This window comes from Phyllobates terribilis, unplaced genomic scaffold, assembly GCF_046119375.1.
Source record: "Phyllobates terribilis strain yellow unplaced genomic scaffold, ASM4611937v1 Scaffold_9__5_contigs__length_417890890, whole genome shotgun sequence".
NCBI classification, from domain to species: Eukaryota; Metazoa; Chordata; class Amphibia; order Anura; family Dendrobatidae; genus Phyllobates; species Phyllobates terribilis.
This window is the reverse complement of record NW_027362769.1, coordinates 73365301-73386331: the sequence shown is the minus strand read 5'-3', so window position 1 is coordinate 73386331 and position 21031 is coordinate 73365301. Positions and strand designations below refer to the sequence as shown.

Below are 21031 nucleotides of genomic sequence, written 5' to 3'. Positions count from 1 at the left end.
CTAGTGCCAGTCCCAGCCCCTATGCCTTGGGGTGCCTCCTGATGCTCTTCACTAAGTATCCCGTGGTCCCGAAGCATTTCCTTTGAAAAAATTAAGTGTCCAAACTACAGGTGGTGTAGCTTGCTTAACAGCCGGGATAATCCGCTGACTAGCAGACACTGCTACTAGGCACAAAGTATTTCCTGGGCTAGATGCAGTTAAAAATTTGTAAGTAGATACTCTCGTTGGATGCTGAGAAAGCATTCCATAGAGTCTCCTGGCACGCCATATATGATTCTCTTAAAAAGCTTGGGGTAGGGGTCTAGGGGACCCTTTTATAGCCAAAATCACGGCCCTGTATCACAATACGTCACCTAGGCTGAAGATAAATGGAACTGTAGCACCGAGGGCTCGGTTGCTACAGACGTATTGCACCTCACCCAGAGGTGTGATATCTCACTCTCAGATAAGGATGGAGTGTGGATCAGGACCCGACACCTGCATGCATTACACCACATTGCCGTGGGGCAGGGCGACCAATATGCCCCTGAGATGGGCACGACAGTCCCTGTCCCTGGCTGGAGTGGGGGGAGGGAACACTGAGGAAGGGGAACCCTGCAGTGCAGGAGCAGGGAGGAAGCAGTTCCTGGGTGCATTGAGAAGGGAGTATAAAAGGTGGGCACCATCTTAGTTCAGTGCAGAGAAGTCTGAGCAGAAGTGGCAGGGAGCAGGGGCTCTGCATGAGCTCTGCTCCGGAGGCGGGCCTAGTAACAGAGGCCCAGGCCTGCAAGAGGGAGAAGGAAGGAAGAGGAGCGGAGAAGGCTCCAGGAACGAGGAATGAAGGGATCCCAGGGGTGCGGACGGGCGAGTCGCCACCGCACGCCCGAATCCACCTGCGTGGAGGGGTCAGGCCAAAGGGGGAGACCGGTCCCCGAACTAGTGGAGGCAGGAAACGACCCTCAGCTAGAAACCGGAGGCTCTGACATTTTATGTGGCGCAGCCCCTTGCTCCACCCGCTAGGAAGGCACCACATAGGGTCAGGGAAACTGGCGCCAAGTTTACCAAGAGGAGGCCCGAGGCAGCCGGACAGAAGTGTTGGTAAGAAAGGCCAGACAAAGGACACACAAAGGGGGTCCTGTGAAGCGCTCCAAAGTTATCTGGGAGTTGTCTGAGCCCCTCACCTGGTGAGCACAGTACGACGTGGGCAGCCGTTACCTGCAGACGTGGTCTGGATAATAAGAACTGTGAGTAAAGGCCCTGAACTGCATCACTGACTCCGTGTCGTTACTGCTGCTGCCCTGCACCATCACCCCCATCCTCCGCATACACTGCCCTGAGGCTATACTCCTCCCGTGGGGAGTTATGCTACGCTCTGCTGCACCCACAACACCAGCCTTAGCGGTCTGCCCTGTAGCGGCGGTTCACTCTGACCGCAATCCACGGGTGGCGTAGTCGGACATTTAAACATCAAAACCACATAAATAGTTCCGCCACTGGTTTGACCGCCCTGAGCCACGGAACCGGATCGCCGCCACGAAGACTACAACCACCAGCATCCACCAAAAAGGGTCCGGCTCCGGGTGTCCCAAGGCCCAGGGGGTGCGTCAGAACATTTTCATCACCTTTCACAATCACCAATGGGACAAGGCAGGGATGTCCTCTGTCCCCTCTCTTATACATCCTAGTGACGGAGCACCTGCTCTCATCAATTCGCCATAACCCCAATATTAGGTGGATTGAGGTGGGAGGCACCGAGTACAAGTGCTCTCTATTTGCTGATGATGTCCTAGTATATATCACTCAATCATATATATCCATCCCTGCTGTTATGGCTGAAATAGATCACTTTGTTACATGGTAAAATTTTAAAATCAATGCAGCGAAGTCTGAGGCCCTCGATGTCTCCCTCCCTAAATCCATATAGGATTCCATCCAGTCCAACTTTCCCTTTGCCTGGCCCTCACAGGGTATCAAATACTTAGGAATTCCTATTCATAGAGACCTCTCCCATCTATGTTATCTTAATTTTGGGCCCTTTATTGAACAATTCCATACAGACCACGGTTGGCAAGTTAGAACTGTAAGATTCACTACGTGAACCACTGGTGTTTTGTGGAAAAGCACATGTACACCGCGTTCCAAATTATTATGCAAAAAGTGTTTAGGAGTGATAAGGGAAGAATTTGTTTGTTTGTCAGTTAAACTCATTGATGGTGATGTGTGTCAGGGCTCTTTATATCACTGTAAGCAATTGCAGACACCTGTGCTAATTAGTTTGGCAGGTGTGTCCAATGAAAGGCAAGACTACTTAAGAAGGCTCTCTCACATTATTAAGCAGCCTACATTTTCTGCCAAAATGGGAATGAAAAAGGATGTGTCGGCTGCTGAGAAGCAACAAATTGTGGAGTGTTTAGGTCAAGGCATGACTACAATCAACATTGTGCGATGATCAGGATGAAGTGTCTTGGCAATCAAGAAGTATGTAGCTGATTCACAGTACACACGTGTGCGTGCTGATAAGGGCAAATTGAGGACTCTTTCCTACAGGCAATTACGTCAGGTTGAAAGAGCAGCGGCAAAAAAGCCTTGTCATAGCAGCAGACAAGTTTTTGAAGCTGCTTGTGCCTCCAACGTCCCCCGAACAACAAGATGCAGGGTCCTTCAGAGGTTTGCAGCTGTGCATACGCCATCCTGTCGACCTCCTCTATCCACTTCACACAAGCAGAAACGGCTCCAGTGGGCCAAACATTACATGAAGACTGATTTCAAAACTGTTTTGTTCACGGATGAGTGCCGTGCAGCGCTCGATGGTCCAGATGAATGGAGTGGAGGATGGCTGGTTGATGGACACCCCACGCAAACACGGCTACAGCGCCAACAAGGAGGAGGTGGAGTAATGTTTTGGGCTGGAATCATGGGGAGAGAGATTGTCGGCCCCTTTAGGATCCCTGAAGGCGCTAAAGATGAACTCCATAATGTATGTGGATTTTCTCAAACAGCACTTCCTGCCATGGTTCAAGAAGAAGAACCGTGTATTTCACAGCAAGATCATTTTTCTGCATGATAATGCACCATCTCATGCTGCACATAAAACATCTGCATCTCTGGCTGATATGGGCATAAAAGGGGACAAACTTATGGTGTGACCCCCATGCTCCCCTGACCTCTACCCCATTCAGAACCTTTGGAGCATCATTAAAAGGAGTGTCTATGATGGCGGGAGGCAGTTCACATCTAAGCAACAGCTCTGGGAGGGTATTCTGTCCTCATGCAAAACAATTGAAGCAGAAACCATCCAAAACCTGACAAATTCAATGGACGAGAGAGTTCAGAAGCTCCTTTCGAACAAGGGGTCCTATGTGAAAATGTAACATCACCTAGAATAAAGTTTTGAGTTGAAAACTGTTTGATTTCAGTTTCTAACAACCTGCTAATGCTTATAATTTCAAAAATGACCATTTTTTTGGTCTTTATTAAAATGAAAAGGTTGATCGAAAAGTTTGGGGGATCTAAGAGTGTGGCAACCCAGTAGTCATGATTACTTCGAATTCTGACAATATGAGGGTCATGCTGCAGGTAGTGCAGCAAGAAGGCACTTATGTGTCTTGCGCATCTCGGAGCCCCAAAATTATTTTCCGGGCTAGATGCAGCTAAAAATTATTTTTAATTTTAAATCTGGTGAAGCTTATTATAGATGGCCTAATAGGATCAGTGCTGCACACTGCTACAAAGCCCAAATTATTTTCCAGTCAAGATACAGATAAACATGATTAGTAATTTGAAAGCTTAAAACGGTTGGTAGGGTGATTTTAACCAATCATCAAGCTTTTACTCTCCCCAGGATGACACAGGGGTAGAAAAGTCGTTTCGGATCCATGATTTGTTCATCTTTATGAACGTGAGTCTGTCTACATTATCAGTGGAGAGCCGCGTGCGCTTATCTGTCAGCACACCACCAGCAGCGCTGAACACACGTTCAGACAGAACGCTGGCTGCGGGGCATGACAAGATCTCCAAGGCGTAAGTGGCTAGCTCCGGCCATTTATCCAGATTGGAAGCCCAAAAAGAGCAAGGGTCCAGTGACACAGTCGTGGCTTCAATGTTTACTTGGAGATACTCCTGTACCATCGTCTCTAGGCGTTGACTATGTGTCAGACTTCTTGTCTCCTGTGGCCTTGCAAAGGATGGGCTAAAAAAGTGGTGAAATGATTCCGCAAAATTGATGTTACCAGCAGATACTGTGGTTCTGTTACGGTTTGAGTGCTGAACACTTGACGGTCCCACGGTTGGCAAGTTGGAACTGTGAGATTCACTACGTGCACCACTGGTATTTTGTGGAAAAGCACATGTAAGATTCTGCAACAGTCTCTGCTGATACTCCTGCATGCGTGCATCCCTTTCTATGGCAGGAATAATTTCTGCAAATTTACTTTTGTACCGGGGATCTAACAGTGTGGCAACCCAGTAGTCAGGATTATTTCTAATTCTCACAATTCGAGGGTCATGTTGCAGGTAGTGCAGCAAGAAGGCACTCATGTGTGTTGCGCATCCAGGAGCACCAAGTCCCTGTTGTGTTGGTGGCGAGGTAACAATCATGCTTCCTTCCTCTGTCCTCTCCCCCCAACCTCGCACAACAGAAATGTGATCAAGGTCTCCCTCATCTGATGAGTCTTCCATCAGTTCGTCCTCCACTTCTTCCTGGGCTCCTGCACCTTCCTCACTAGTTTGGCTGCTACCATGCGCCCTGGTAAAATAATCTCCCCCACCCTCACATGCCTGCCGCCCTGGTGCTGCCGACCGTCTGGACCTTGCAGATGTTAGCCCTTCCGCATACAACTCCTCCTCCTCTACTTCCTCCACCTCCTCTTGTGCCACCACCTGACTCCGAATTCTGTTTAACATGTGCTCCAGCATGTAAATCACCGGAATAGTCATGCTGATAATGGCATCGTCAGCACTAAACATCTTCGTCGCCATTTCAAAACTGTGCAGAAGGGTGCATAGGTCCCTGATCTGAGACCACTCCTCCAGCGTGATTTGCCCCACCTCTGAATCTCGTTGGCCCAGGCTATACGTCAGAACGTATTGCACCAGGGCTTGTCGGTGCTGCCACAGTCGCTGCAACATGTGCAGAGTTGAATTCCACCGGGTAGGCACATCGCATTTTAGCCGGTGAAGTGGCAGGCCCAACGACTTCTGTAGAGATGTAAGTCGCTGAGCTGCGGGATGCAAACGGCGGAAGTGAGCACACAGCGACCGTGCCCTCTGCAGAAGGCCATCTAGTCTGGGATAGTGGGCTAAAAATTGCTGGACAACCAGGTTCAACACGTGAGCCATACAAGGCACATGTGTGACATTGCCCCGGCGAAGGGCCGCACCCAGGTTTGCAGCATTGTCGCACACGGCCTTCCCTGGTTTCAGGTCCAGTGGAGACAACCATTCATGAAATTGGTTCTCCAGAGCTGACCACAACTCCTCAGCTGTGTGACTCACATTTCCCAGACATTTCAATGTAAAAACCGCCTGATGACGTTGAGCCCTACTGCCAGCATAGTAAGGAGGTGTGCAGGATCCCTTCTGCGCAGTTAGAAAGCTTGTGGCATGACCAGACAGGCTTTGGGTGCAGGTGGAAGACCGAGAGGAGGTTGAGGAGGCAGAAGCAGTGGAGGAAAAATGACATAAAGAGGATTGACGCACAACTCGTGGGGACGGCAAGACTTGGACAGCAGCCCCTTGTCCTGCTGTCACCATAGTTACCCAGTGCCCAGTCAGCGACATGTAACGCCCCTGTCCATGCCTACTCGTCCAAGTGTCTGTGGTGAAATGCACCCTGTCACACACAGAGTTTCTCAAAGAAGCGGTGATGTTGTGTGCGACATGCTGGTGGAGCGCAGGCACACCTTTCTTTGAGAAGTAGTGCCGACTGGGCATCTGGTACTGGGGCACTGCGACGGACATAAGGTCTCGAAAATCCTCTGTGTCCACCAGGTGGAAAGGCAGCATTTCTGTAGCCAAGAGCTTGCAGATGGTGAAATTCAACCTCTTAGCTTTCTCATGGCTAGGAGGAAATGGTCTTTTACTTGTCCACATCTGAGGGACCGAGGGCTGGCTATTGTGCTTAGACGGGGTTGATAAGGGTGTCCCCGGCAAACTGCCGGTCTGTGAGGAAGATGCAGGCGGACATGTTAGGTTGCCTTGATCCAAAGGTGGTGCTATCGATGTCGGACAGCGCTCAAGACCAGCTGGTGTTACCACCTCCAAAGAAAATGATGACCTGCCAATCACGCTGGCTGTTGTGGGTAAAGAGGTGGCAGGTCTGCGCCCCAAAACAGGTGTGACTGCTGTCCCCCCAGTCACAGAGGATGAAGAGGCCGCGGATGCACAAGATATGGCAGACGGTGGTTGGCCCGGCCGATTAGACCGCATTGTAGCACACTGAGCTTCCCACTGCAACTTATGCTTCATGTCCATGTGCCGGTTCATGCATGAAGTACTCAAACTATGTATTTTTTGGCCTCTACTTAGCTTTTGCTGACAAATGTTACAGATAACACGAGTTGGGTCATCTTTATCGATCTGAAAAAATGCCCAGGCTATGCAAGGCTTAGCACCCATGCGACCTGAAGAGCCACCACGACTTGTGGTGAGAGGCAGAGTTGTGTTTGAGGATGCAGTTGTTGACGTGCTTCCAGTACTACGTCTCTGTCCAGGAAGGCGCAACCTGACCTCGTCGTCACTAGCATCTTCCTCCACCTCCTCTGCTGACCTCATCTCTTGGCTGACTGTGGGTTGACAGTAAGTGGGATCTCCGACCTCATCATCATCACCCTGTGCGTTATCACACCCGTCGTCCTCAGTGCCAACCTGTTCCTGCCCTGACAAAAAACTAAAGTTGTCACTCCAATCAGGTATTTGAGTCTTATCATCGTCTTCCTCATTGTCTCCACCAACAGGAGTTACAGTTTGGGAATGAGGGTCTACATTATGGTCAGAACCTTCTGCGTCTGGTCCTGGATCCGACTCATAAAGATTCTTGGCATCAGTGCAGATCATTTCCTCGTCTGGATTCACAGAAGCGCTGGAGTCGACCTCTGATTCCCAGGCTATAGTATGAGTAAACAGCTCTGCAGACTCAACCATCTGTTCTACCTCATACTCAGACGGGCAGCTGGAGATTTGGGAGCTGTGAGGAAGCAAGTGCGATTTGGGTGACAACTTTGAGGACTGGAGTATTTGTGATGTTGAAGTTGATGTGGAGGAGAGCCCACTTAAAGGAGCACTTGATATCCGTTGAAGCACCTGCTGTTTTTGTGCCTCATCTGGAATTTGTAGCGATTGGCGTGGCCGTAAGAAAGGGATCTTATCACATTGTCCGCTAAAAGAAGTAGACATTTTAGTTTGGCTGGAAGATGGTCTTTCTTCTGCACCTACCCCACGGACACAACCTTTTTTCCCCTTCCCAACACGCCTATTCCCCTTTCCACCAGCAGCAGGCCTTTTTCCACTCATTTTGGTGGTTAACTAATTCACAACTCTGGAGTTGTTTGCACAAAAAAACAATGGATGGTAACCGAGCAGAGCTGAGTGGCCAAACTGTGGTATTAGGCCAAAACTATTGGCTGGGTTAGATGCAGAAAAAAATTATTTTTAATTTGCAACCTGATGGAGGTCAGTATAGATGGACTAATAGACCAAGTCCCACACACCGCTAGAAGCCCAAATATTTTTTCAGAGCTAGATGCAGAAAATTTTTTTATTCAATTTGCAACCTGATGGAGGTCAGTATAGATGGACTAATAGACCAAGTCCCACACACTGCTAGAAGCCCAAATATTTTTTCAGAGCTAGATGCAGAAAAAAATTATTTTTAATTTGCAACCTGATGGAGGTCAGATTAGATGGACTAATAGACCAAGTCCCACACACAGCTAGAAGCCCAAATATTTTTTCAGAGCTAGATGCAGAAAAAAATTATTTTTAATTTGCAACCTGATGGAGGTCAGTATAGATGGACTAATAGACCAAGTCCCACACACCGCTAGAAGCCCAAATATTTTTTCAGAGCTAGATGCAGAAAAAAATTATATTCAATTTGCAACCTGCTGGAGGTCAGTATAGAAGGACTAATAGAACAAGTCCCACACACTGCTAGAAGCCCAAATATTTTTTCAGTGCTAAATGAAGAAAAAAATTATTTTTAATTTGCAACCTGATGGAGGTCAGTATAGATAGACTAATAGACCAAGTCCCACACACTGCTAGAAGCCCAAATATTTTTTCAGAGCTAGATGCAGAAAAAAATTATTTTTAATTTGCAACCTGATGGAGGTCAGTATAGATGGACTAATAGACCAAGTCCCACACACTGCTAGAAGCCCAAATATTTTTTCAGAGCTAGATGCAGAAAAAAATTATTTTTAATTTGCAACCTGATGGAGGTCAGTATAGATGGACTAATAGACCAAGTCCCACACACCGCTAGAAGCCCAAATATTTTTTCAGAGCTAGATGCAGAAAAAAATTATATTCAATTTGCAACCTGCTGGACGTCAGTATAGAAGGACTAATAGAACAAGTCCCACACACTGCTAGAAGCCCAAATATTTTTTCAGAGCTAAATGAAGAAAAAAATTATTTTAAATTTGCAACCTGATGGAGGTCAGTATAGATGGACTAATAGACCAAGTCCCACACACTGCTAGAAGCCCAAATATTTTTTCAGAGCTAGATGCAGAAAAAAATTATTTTTAATTTGCAACCTGATGGAGGTCAGTATAGATGGACTAATAGACCAAGTCCCACACACCGCTAGAAGCCCAAATATTTTTTCAGAGCTAGATGCAGAAAATTTTTTTATTCAATTTGCAACCTGATGGAGGTCAGTATAGATGGACTAATAGACCAAGTCCCACACACTGCTAGAAGCCCAAATATTTCTTCAGAGCTAGATGCAGAAAAAAATTATTTTTAATTTGCAACCTGATGGAGGTCAGTATAGATGGACTAATAGACCAAGTCCCACACACTGCTAGAAGCCCAAATATTTTTTCAGAGCTAGATGCAGAAAAAAATTATTTTTAATTTGCAACCTGATGGAGGTCAGTATAGATGGACTAATAGAACAAGTCCCACACGCTGCTAGAAGTCCAAATATTTTTTCAGAGATAAATGAAGAAAAAAATTATTTTTAATTTGCAACCTGATGGAGGTCAGTATAGATGGACTAATAGACCAAGTCCCACACACTGCTAGAAGCCCAAATATTTTTTCAGAGCTAGATGCAGAAAAAAATTATTTTTAATTTGCAACCTGATGGAGGTCAGTATAGATGGACTAATAGACCAAGTCCCACACACCGCTAGAAGCCCAAATATTTTTTCAGAGCTAGATGCAGAAAAAAATTATATTCAATTTGCAACCTGCTGGAGGTCAGTATAGAAGGACTAATAGAACAAGTCCCACACACTGCTAGAAGCCCAAATATTTTTTCAGAGCTAAATGAAGAAAAAAATTATTTTTAATTTGCAACCTGATGGAGGTCAGTATAGATGGACTAATAGACCAAGTCCCACACACTGCTAGAAGCCCAAATATTTTTTCAGAGCTAGATGCAGAAAAAAATTATATTCAGTTTGCAACCTGATGGAGGTCAGTATAGATGGACTAATAGAATGATGCTATGCCCAAAAGATTTTACTTCACTAGGTGCAGTAAAAAAATTGGTATTCTATACACAGGTGGTATATCTTGCAACACAGATAGGCTACTCCACTGACTAACACACTCTGCAATAGGCCAAAAAGGATTAGCTTTGCTAGATTCAGCCAAATGCTGTGAAAAAAACTTGCACAGCACTGGCACAGACCTGCCTGGCAAAAACTGATAGGAACTGATGTAACCTAGTCCTGAAAAGGACTCCAATTACAATTAGTCTTTACTCCCACAATCTATCTATTTAAGAGCACAGACCTGCCTGATAAAAGTCGTAGGAAATGCTGTAACCTAGTCCTTAAAAGGACTGCAATCACAACTATTCCCTACTCCCAAGCTATCTGTATATTTGTGCGAAAATTGGCTTGAAATTAACAAGGTATAGCGCACACAGCAACAGCGGTGCCGTCTAACACGCAGCTGCAGCAGTGAGAAAATGGTGGCGACGGGGAAAATGGCTTGGTCTTATAGGGCAAGGACATGTGACATACACTGCCAATCACACATGCCCTTGCTTGTGTGAAAAAAAGCACTTCGCTCCGTGTGTGCGCTGCTGATAGGCTGACAGATTGCACCTCCCCACTGCAAATGCGGGAAAGAGAAAAAAAAATGGAGATCTTCATTGTTCCTGCAGAGATCCATCCCCTGCCCCTCCCCCCGCCCCGCTGTACACTCAAACTGCGTATTAACATTAATTTTCATCATTACTGAGAAAAAATCCAGTTATGATTTTGGTGCACGAACAGTTATCGAACATAACCTCGAACAGCCGAATTTTTCTCAAATTGTTCGTGTTCGCCGACCGGCTCGAACACCGCCCAAAACAGCTCGAATTTGAGATTGGCGAACAGTTCGAGTAGAACAACGCTCATCTCTAATGGTCAGTACTGTACTCGGAGACTTCCCTCGGTCTTGGACACAGGTAAATGGCGCTGTTGTGGTACCCGTCCTCACCTTCCTCCAGCCAGCATCCCAAGTGCCTACGGAAAAACAGGTAGAGCTGGAAGAGCAGCCGGTCCAGGAGGCAGAAGACCCCACACAAGCAGACCAGGAGAATCGACCCTCTGCTTATAGTGAGCCTGCCGTGCCCCTAGTGAGCCAAAGAGTCCGTAGACAGCTGCCCAGTAGAGATGAGCGTTGTTCTACTCGAACTGTTCGCCAATCTCAAATTCGAGCTGTTTTGGGCGGTGTTCGAGCCGGTCGGTGAACACGAACAATTTGAGAAAAATTCGGCTGTTCGAGGTTATGTTCGATAACTGTTCGTGCACCAAAATCATAACTGGATTTTTTCTCAGTAATGATGAAAATTAATGTTAATACGCAGTTTGAGTGTACAGCGGGGCGGGGGGAGGGGCAGGGGATGGATCTCTGCAGGAACAATGAAGATCTCCATTTTTTTTTCTCTTTCCCGCATTTGCAGTGGGGAGGTGCAATCTGTCAGCCTATCAGCAGCGCACACACGGAGCGAAGTGCTTTTTTTCACACAAGCAAGGGCATGTGTGATTGGCAGTGTATGTCACATGTCCTTGCCCTATAAGACCAAGCCATTTTCCCCGTCGCCACCATTTTCTCACTGCTGCAGCTGTGTGTTAGACGGCACCGCTGTTGCTGTGTGCGCTATACCTTGTTAATTTCAAGCCAATTTTCGCACAAATATACAGATAGCTTGGGAGTAGGGAATAGTTGTGATTGCAGTCCTTTTAAGGACTAGGTTACAGCATTTCCTACGACTTTTATCAAGCAGGTCTGTGCTCTTAAATAGATTGTGGGAGTAGAGACTAATTGTAATTGGAGTCCTTTTCAGGACTAGGTTACATCAGTTCCTATCAGTTTTTGCCAGGCAGGTCTGTGCCAGTGCTGTGCAAGTTTTTTTCACAGCATTTGGCTGAATCTAGCAAAGCTAATCCTTTTTGGCCTATTGCAGAGTGTGTTAGTCAGTGGAGTAGCCTATCTGTGTTGCAAGATATACCACCTGTGTATAGAATACCAATTTTTTTACTGCACCTAGTGAAGTAAAATCTTTTGGGCATAGCATCATTCTATTAGTCCATCTATACTGACCTCCATCAGGTTGCAAATTAAAAATAATTTTTTTCTGCATCTAGCTCTGAAAAAATATTTGGGCTTCTAGCAGTGTGTGGGACTTGATCTATTAGTCCATCTATACTGACCTCCATCAGGTTGCAAATTGAATAAAAAAAATTTCTGCATCTAGCTCTGAAAAAATATTTGGGCTTCTAGCGGTGTGTGGGACTTGGTCTATTAGTCCATCTATACTGACCTCCATCAGGTTGCAAATTAAAAATAATTTTTTTCTGCATCTAGCTCTGAAAAAATATTTGGGCTTCTAGCAGTGTGTGGGACTTGGTCTATTAGTCCATCTATACTGACCTCCATCAGGTTGCAAATTTAAAATAATTTTTTTCTTCATTTAGCTCTGAAAAAATATTTGGGCTTCTAGCAGTGTGTGGGACTTGTTCTATTAGTCCTTCTATACTGACGTCCAGCAGGTTGCAAATTAAAAATATTTTTTTTCTGCATCTAGCTCTGAAAAAATATTTGGGCTTCTAGCAGTGTGTGGGACTTGGTCTATTAGTCCATCTATACTGACCTCCATCAGGTTGCAAATTAAAAATAATTTTTTTCTGCATCTAGCTCTGAAAAAATATTTGGGCTTCTAGCAGTGTGTGGGACTTGGTCTATTAGTCCATCTATACTGACCTCCATCAGGTTGCAAATTGAATAAAAAAATTTTCTGCATCTAGCTCTGAAAAAATATTTGGGCTTCTAGCGGTGTGTGGGACTTGGTCTATTAGTCCATCTATACTGACCTCCATCAGGTTGCAAATTAAAAATAATTTTTTTCTGCATCTAGCTCTGAAAAAATATTTGGGCTTCTAGCAGTGTGTGGGACTTGGTCTATTAGTCCATCTATACTGACCTCCATCAGGTTGCAAATTAAAAATAATTTTTTTCTTCATTTATCTCTGAAAAAATATTTGGGCTTCTAGCAGCGTGTGGGACTTGTTCTATTAGTCCATCTATACTGACCTCCATCAGGTTGCAAATTAAAAATAATTTTTTTCTGCATCTAGCTCTGAAAAAATATTTGGGCTTCTAGCAGTGTGTGGGACTTGGTCTATTAGTCCATCTATACTGACCTCCATCAGGTTGCAAATTAAAAATAATTTTTTTCTTCATTTAGCTCTGAAAAAATATTTGGGCTTCTAGCAGTGTGTGGGACTTGTTCTATTAGTCCTTCTATACTGACCTCCAGCAGGTTGCAAATTGAATATAATTTTTTTCTGCATCTAGCTCTGAAAAAATATTTGGGCTTCTAGCGGTGTGTGGGACTTGGTCTATTAGTCCATCTATACTGACCTCCATCAGGTTGCAAATTAAAAATAATTTTTTTCTGCATCTAGCTCTGAAAAAATATTTGGGCTTCTAGCAGTGTGTGGGACTTGGTCTATTAGTCCATCTATACTGACCTCCATCAGGTTGCAAATTGAATAAAAAAAATTTCTGCATCTAGCTCTGAAAAAATATTTGGGCTTCTAGCGGTGTGTGGGACTTGGTCTATTAAAAATCAAAGAAACTTCGGCACTCCAATGTAGATGCACAAAAAATTATATTTTATTGTATCGGTAGAACCCCACAGAAAGTAGATCGGCCAACGTTTCGACCTAAAAGGTCTTTATCAGGGCCTTTTCTAAGCATAAATGAAAAATGCATGTTTTAATAAATCAGGAATTAAACCAACATTGTCTGTACACAGGTCGGGATATATTGCATGTAATATGACACAAGGTCTAATTAAATTTACATAATAAAGAAAAATTGCAGATAAGAAATACGATCACCATGCATAATATATAGGGGGCTATCTTCAATAACAATGAAGAAATGGCATAAAACAAGAGACATACTCTAATAAAGGGCTGTGCTTCATGGTATACATGGAATAATGTGTAGTCACAGAAGCCCAGTATCATCAAAATCAATTAATAGACAAAGGATGTTCCATGGGGGAAAAAGGAAAGAAAGGGAATCTGGAGAGGCAGGCATTCTATAGTGCCTATAGGTAGAAGGCATACTAGTCAAATAGAGCGAAATAGGTACATTCTAAATAACAGGAAGGGCGACATAAACACATTCTGTGTATGACATACCTGGTAGATGGGGGAATGTATGAGACAGGTGAAGCGGTGACATGCCGTGCAGTATGAGAGAGATGAAGCCCCATCCTTCTTATAGCCGGTGAGGCAATTAATGCCATGTGTATGGTAGTGTCGGTAATGTGTGTCCGTTCATGCGTGGCGTGCGTGGTGCCCTCTTCCGGTGTGAGTGCTGGAACGCAGAAGAAAGAGTAGTGAGACGCAGGGAAGTTCCTGTCATGCGCAGTGCAACAGTCGCGCTGAGGACACACAGTGGACACTTAATGAATTACATGGGAGGAATAGGAATGATGTATTAAAAGTGTTCACCACAGAATATACCTATCTGAAAGGGAATGATCTGGTCATAAGGCACTTATACTGTATCACAATAGAGAAAATAATTTTTCATTTAATTTCTAATATGCAGAAGAGGGAGTCCTCAATAAATGTACATGTAATACGATTCTGAGGTGACAGAGTGCTTTAGCTTAGGACCTAAAAAAGAAGGAAACAGTCAATGGCATCAAATTACACATAGAACAATCAAATACAATCACCATAGGAAAATTGGACACTGCAAAGGATCAATTCAATTAATCATATTGTACTTCATATTCCCTATTTAATCCCTTAGGGGTGAGAGTCTGTAAGGTATGGATCCAGTATAGCTCTCGTTTCTTGAGTTTTTTAATCCGATTGCCTCCCCGTCTATGTGGTGGAATATGGTCAATGACCTGATACCTTAGCTGTGAAATGCCATGTGACATGGCTAAAAAGTGTGCCGGTATAGGAAGCATCGTACGTCGGCATCGGATCGTAGACTTGTGTTGTGAAATGCGGTCTCGGATATGTTGCGTAGTTTCACCAACATATCCGAGACCGCATGGGCATTTAATCAAGTAGACTACATAGGTGGAGTCACACGAAAAGTATTCTTTTATGGGAAACCGTTTGCCAGAGAGAGGGTGTGTGAAAGTATCACCCTTGGTGACATTTGAACATTGTAAGCATCCCAGGCAAGGGAAAGTGCCCCTACGTGGTGTGGCCAAGGTTCGTTGAATGGGTCCTATATGTGTGGACCCTACATCAGCCTTAATCAAATGGTCACGAATATTCCGAGGTCTTCTGTGACACAGTAATGGGGAATCACTAAACTCCAATACCTCAGGATAGGATTGACCTAACAAGGGCCAATGTTTTTTAATACATTTAATTATTGATCCACCAAAGGGATGATAAGTGCTCACGAAAACCAATCGTGATTCCTCCTTCCGTTTTGTGTTGGGTTGCGTGGATTGGTTAAGAATATAGGGTGGATACCCTCTCTGTCGAAATCTGACATTCATTTCTTCGTGTCTAATTTTTTTGGTGTCAACATCTGATACTATACGATCTACACGATTATGTTGCGACTTGGGCAGTGCCCTCTTAACGTGTCGTGGGTGACAACTGGAGTATAGCAGTAAACTGTTTTTATCCGTCGGTTTTATATATAAATCACTAATTAAATGTCCAGTGTCAGTGAGCGTAATCCATGTATCCAAAAAATGTATTGAGTGTGAGTCTTGCAGGATAGTAAATTTTAGGGAGGTCACTCTTGTATTGAGATCCGAAAAAAAGTTTTTTAGGTCATTCTCTGTGCCTGTCCAAATAAAAAATATATCATCAATAAACCGTTTCCAAAATAATACATATTGATCAAAAAGGGGATGAGTGTATACATAATCATTCTCAAATTTATCCATAAATATATTCGCGTAAGGGGGCGCCATGTTCGAACCCATCGCTGTACCTCTCTTTTGGAAATAGAATCTGTCTTCAAACATGAAGAAATTTTTAGTGAGGACTAAAGTTAATAAATCCTTACAAAAATCAATCTGTTGCACCGAATATGTAGTGTGGGTTCTCAAAAATTTTTTTGTGGCCTCAATGCCTTCCTCATGGTCAATACTAGTATATAAGTTATTGACGTCCATCGTTGTTAGGATACTATTATTGGGAATAATTCCCAGATCTTTAATACTAGTCAAGAAATGAGCAGTGTCCTTGATATAGGAAGCAATCTTATGAATATGTGGTGTCAAGATCTTTTCTAACGTGATTGCCAAGGGGGATAAAATTGAGTTAGTGGAGGCAACGATGGGTCTTCCTGGTGGCTTATGTAGATTCTTATGTATTTTTGGTAACGTGTAAAAAACTGGCATGATAGGATCATTATTAACCAAGAATTGTGACAATTTGGTATCAATAGTACCCATCTGAGAATGACATGTGACCAAATTTTTAATGAGGTTAGCTACCTCTGAGGTAGGGTTCTGGGATATTGGTAAGTATGTCTCCCTATCATTTAATTGAGTATGTATCTCTGATATATAGTATGTCCGGTCCATAATGACAATGGCGCCCCCTTTGTCAGCTGGCTTTATAATGAGGTTTTGTCTCTTTTTTAATGTGGAGAGGGCCATACTTTCTTCTGGATTCAAATTATTTTTGTTATGCAGGTCACCTCTCTTGATCATTTGCAAACACCGATTAATGTCCTTTTGGACCAGATCGATATATGTCTCGACATGATGATAAGTACGGGGTGGTTGAAAATGACTCGGGATACGTAGTTGAAGACCCCGGAGAGAAAACATTTCCACATTATGACTGTCTATAGGAACGTCCAAGTGTTCTCCCTTTGTTGAGAAATGAACCTTCAATCTCAAAGTTCTGTAAAAGCGTTGAAGTTCCTGTTCTAATAAAAATGTGTCAAAAGGTGGTGTAGGGCAAAAAGAGAGTCCCTTTTGTAATAAATCTAGTTCAGCTGGTGCTAAGGACTGTGAGGAAATGTTAAACACGATGTTGGTCCTACCTGTGAACGAGTTGTCATCCGAGTGCTGTCTCCTTGTCGATCGCCTCCCCCGCCTCGTCTGATTCTGGGTGGACGATTCCTTCGCTGGTCCAAAAAATAATTGGGTGTATAGGTACCTTTCTCGCTGTCGGTAGAAGAGTTTCGGCCTGGTGAAGAGTTGTATCCTCGTCTGTATGGTCTGCTGTTTCTGCCCTGTACGGAAAAACGCCATCTGTACACTTGATTATTAAGGTAATCCTCAGCGTCACGAAGAAACTTAGATTTTTTTCTCAGTTGAAGTTCGTTACGATATTCGGAGACAGTTTTGTCTACTTTATTCTTCAACGTTGTGAATTCTTCAGCTGATATTGTATGGCTTAACTGTTCCTCTGTAGAGGCAATTCTGGTCTGTAGATCCGTTATTTCCTTTTGTATAAAATCAATAGTCAGTAGAATAATGTCCATGGAACATTTATTGAGGATCCCCTCAAACTTTGTACAATAATCAGAATTCTCACTAAACAGAGTGGGACGTAGATTTACCCTTAATCCACGTGGAATCCGTTGTGATTTATGGTATTCTGCAAGAGTGATGCTATGCAGATCTAGAGCAGTATATCTCCTTAGTTCCTTTTCCAAATCCCGCGTGCGAACCTCTTCAATAGGAGTATGAAGAAAAGTGCCGGGCGTCGTGACACGTGCAAGAATCCCGCTTGCTTCCTCTTGGTTAAATGCGAACGTCGTAGAAGACATTTAAAGCCACAGGAGCGTAATCCCAAAAAAATAATATGATCAATGAAGTAAGGGATCGCTTCACTGTCAAATAAATGGGTGCTCTGAAGTAATATATTACTAGCAAAAATCAAAGAAACTTCGGCACTCCAATGTAGATGCACAAAAAATTATATTTTATTGTATCGGTAGAACCCCACAGAAAGTAGATCGGCCAACGTTTCGACCTAAAAGGTCTTTATCAGGGCCTTTTCTAAGCATAAATGAAAAATGCATGTTTTAATAAATCAGGAATTAAACCAACATTGTCTGTACACAGGTCGGGATATATTGCATGTAATATGACACAAGGTCTAATTAAATTTACATAATAAAGAAAAATTGCAGATAAGAAATACGATCACCATGCATAATATATAGGGGGCTATCTTCAATAACAATGAAGAAATGGCATAAAACAAGAGACATACTCTAATAAAGGGCTGTGCTTCATGGTATACATGGAATAATGTGTAGTCACAGAAGCCCAGTATCATCAAAATCAATTAATAGACAAAGGATGTTCCATGGGGGAAAAAGGAAAGAAAGGGAATCTGGAGAGGCAGGCATTCTATAGTGCCTATAGGTAGAAGGCATACTAGTCAAATAGAGCGAAATAGGTACATTCTAAATAACAGGAAGGGCGACATAAACACATTCTGTGTATGACATACCTGGTAGATGGGGGAATGTATGAGACAGGTGAAGCGGTGACATGCCGTGCAGTATGAGAGAGATGAAGCCCCATCCTTCTTATAGCCGGTGAGGCAATTAATGCCATGTGTATGGTAGTGTCGGTAATGTGTGTCCGTTCATGCGTGGCGTGCGTGGTGCCCTCTTCCGGTGTGAGTGCTGGAACGCAGAAGAAAGAGTAGTGAGACGCAGGGAAGTTCCTGTCATGCGCAGTGCAACAGTCGCGCTGAGGACACACAGTGGACACTTAATGAATTACATGGGAGGAATAGGAATGATGTATTAAAAGTGTTCACCACAGAATATACCTATCTGAAAGGGAATGATCTGGTCATAAGGCACTTATACTGTATCACAATAGAGAAAATAATTTTTCATTTAATTTCTAATATGCAGAAGAGGGAGTCCTCAATAAATGTACATGTAATACGATTCTGAGGTGACAGAGTGCTTTAGCTTAGGACCTAAAAAAGAAGGAAACAGTCAATGGCATCAAATTACACATAGAACAATCAAATACAATCACCATAGGAAAATTGGACACTGCAAAGGATCAATTCAATTAATCATATTGTACTTCATATTCCCTATTTAATCCCTTAGGGGTGAGAGTCTGTAAGGTATGGATCCAGTATAGCTCTCGTTTCTTGAGTTTTTTAATCCGATTGCCTCCCCGTCTATGTGGTGGAATATGGTCAATGACCTGATACCTTAGCTGTGAAATGCCATGTGACATGGCTAAAAAGTGTGCCGGTATAGGAAGCATCGTACGTCGGCATCGGATCGTAGACTTGTGTTGTGAAATGCGGTCTCGGATATGTTGCGTAGTTTCACCCAGCCAATAGTTTTGGCCTAATACCACAGTTTGGCCACTCAGCTCTGCTCGGTTACCATCCATTGTTTTTTTGTGCAAACAACTCCAGAGTTGTGAATTAGTTAACCACCAAAATGAGTGGAAAAAGGCCTGCTGCTGGTGGAAAGGGGAATAGGCGTGTTGGGAAGGGGAAAAAAGGTTGTGTCCGTGGGGTAGGTGCAGAAGAAAGACCATCTTCCAGCCAAACTAAAATGTCTACTTCTTTTAGCGGACAATGTGATAAGATCCCTTTCTTACGGCCACGCCAATCGCTACAAATTCCAGATGAGGCACAAAAACAGCAGGTGCTTCAACGGATATCAAGTGCTCCTTTAAGTGGGCTCTCCTCCACATCAACTTCAACATCACAAATACTCCAGTCCTCAAAGGTGTCACCCAAATCGCACTTGCTTCCTCACAGCTCCCAAATCTCCAGCTGCCCGTCTGAGTATGAGGTAGAACAGATGGTTGAGTCTGCAGAGCTGTTTACTCATACTATAGCCTGGGAATCAGAGGTCGACTCCAGCGCTTCTGTGAATCCAGACGAGGAAATGATCTGCACTGATGCCCAGAATCTTTATGAGTCGGATCCAGGACCAGACGCAGAAGGTTCTGACCATAATGTAGACCCTCATTCCCAAACTGTAACTCCTGTTGGTGGAGACAATGAGGAAGACGATGATAAGACTCAAATACCTGATTGGAGCGACAACTTTAATTTTTTGTCAGGGCAGGAACAGGTTGGCTCTGAGGACGACGGGTGTGATAACGCACAGGGTGATGATGATGAGGTCGGAGATCCCACTTACTGTCAACCAACAGTCAGCCAAGAGATGAGGTCAGCAGAGGAGGTGGAGGAAGATGCTAGTGACGACGAGGTCAGGTTGCGCCTTTCTGGACAGAGACGTAGTACTGGAAGCACGTCAACAACTGCATCCTCAAACACAACTCTGCCTCTCACCACAAGTCGTGGTGGCTCTTCAGGTCGCATGGGTGCTAAGCCTTGCATAGCCTGGGCATTTTTTCAGATCGATAAAGATGACCCAACTCGTGTTATCTGTAACATTTGTCAGCAAAAGCTAAGTAGAGGCCAAAAAATACATAGTTTGAGTACTTCATGCATGAACCGGCACATGGACATGAAGCATAAGTTGCAGTGGGAAGCTCAGTGTGCTACAATGCGGCCTAGCCGGCCGGGCCAACCACCGTCTGCCATATCTTGTGCATCCGCGGCCTCTTCATCCTCTGTGACTGGGGGGACAGCAGTCACACCTGTTTTGGGGCGCAGACCTGCCACCTCTTTACCCGCAACAGCCAGCGTGATTGGCAGGTCATCATTTTCTTTGGAGGTGGTAACACCAGCTGGTCTTGAGCGCTGTCCGACATCGATAGCACCACCTTTGGATCAAGGCAACCTAACATGTCCGCCTGCATCTTCCTCACAGACCGGCAGTTTGCCGGGGACACCCTTATCAACCCCGTCTAAGCACAATAGCCAGCCCTCGGTCCCTCAGATGTGGACAAGTAAAAGACCATTTCCTCCTAGCCATGAGAAAGCTAAGAGGTTGAATTTCACCATCTGCAAGCTCTTGGCTACAGAAATGCTGCCTTTCCGCCTGGTGGACACAGAGGATTTTCGAGACCTTATGTCCGTCGCAGTGCCCCAGTACCAGATGCCCAGTCGGCACTACTTCTCAAAGAAAGGTGTGCCTGCGCTCCACCAGCATGTCGCACACAACATCACCGCTTCTTTGAGAAACTCTGTGTGTGACAGGGTGCATTTCACCACAGACACTTGGACGAGTAGGCATGGACAGGGGCGTTACATGTCGCTGACTGGGCACTGGGTAACTATGGTGACAGCAGGACAAGGGGCTGCTGTCCAAGTCTTGCCGTCCCCACGAGTTGTGCGTCAATCCTCTTTATGTCAAAGTTCCTCCACTGCTTCTGCCTCCTCAACCTCCTCTCGGTCTTCCACCTGCACCCAAAGCCTGTCTGGTCATGCCACAAGCTTCCTAACTGCGCAGA

General features: G+C 44.4%; 1 protein-coding gene and 1 long non-coding RNA gene across 5 annotated transcripts in view; both read right to left on the bottom strand.

The window, feature by feature from the left end:
- LOC141161593 (uncharacterized) overlaps positions 1-21031 on the bottom strand; it is a 674484-nt gene that overhangs the window by 582833 nt on the left and 70620 nt on the right. The window contains exons 1-2 of one of the 4 annotated variants that reach the window (XM_073646612.1): positions 18132-18973; positions 16708-17671 (exon numbers count right to left, since the gene is read on the bottom strand). The exons of 1 other annotated variant lie outside the window; for it this stretch is intronic. In XM_073646612.1, the coding sequence (XP_073502713.1) occupies positions 16708-17439 (732 nt within the window). In that variant the 5' untranslated portion in view covers positions 17440-17671; positions 18132-18973. Of the gene's footprint in view, positions 1-16707; positions 18975-21031 lie in introns of those variants that run through there. 2 more of the 4 variants (XM_073646615.1, XM_073646613.1) reach the window with 2 other exon arrangements.
- LOC141161594 (uncharacterized) lies at positions 13305-16701 on the bottom strand. Its single transcript, XR_012250655.1, has 2 exons — positions 13863-16701; positions 13305-13402 (listed from the first exon to the last, which is right to left on the bottom strand). It is a non-coding gene; the product is annotated as an uncharacterized lncRNA (long non-coding RNA).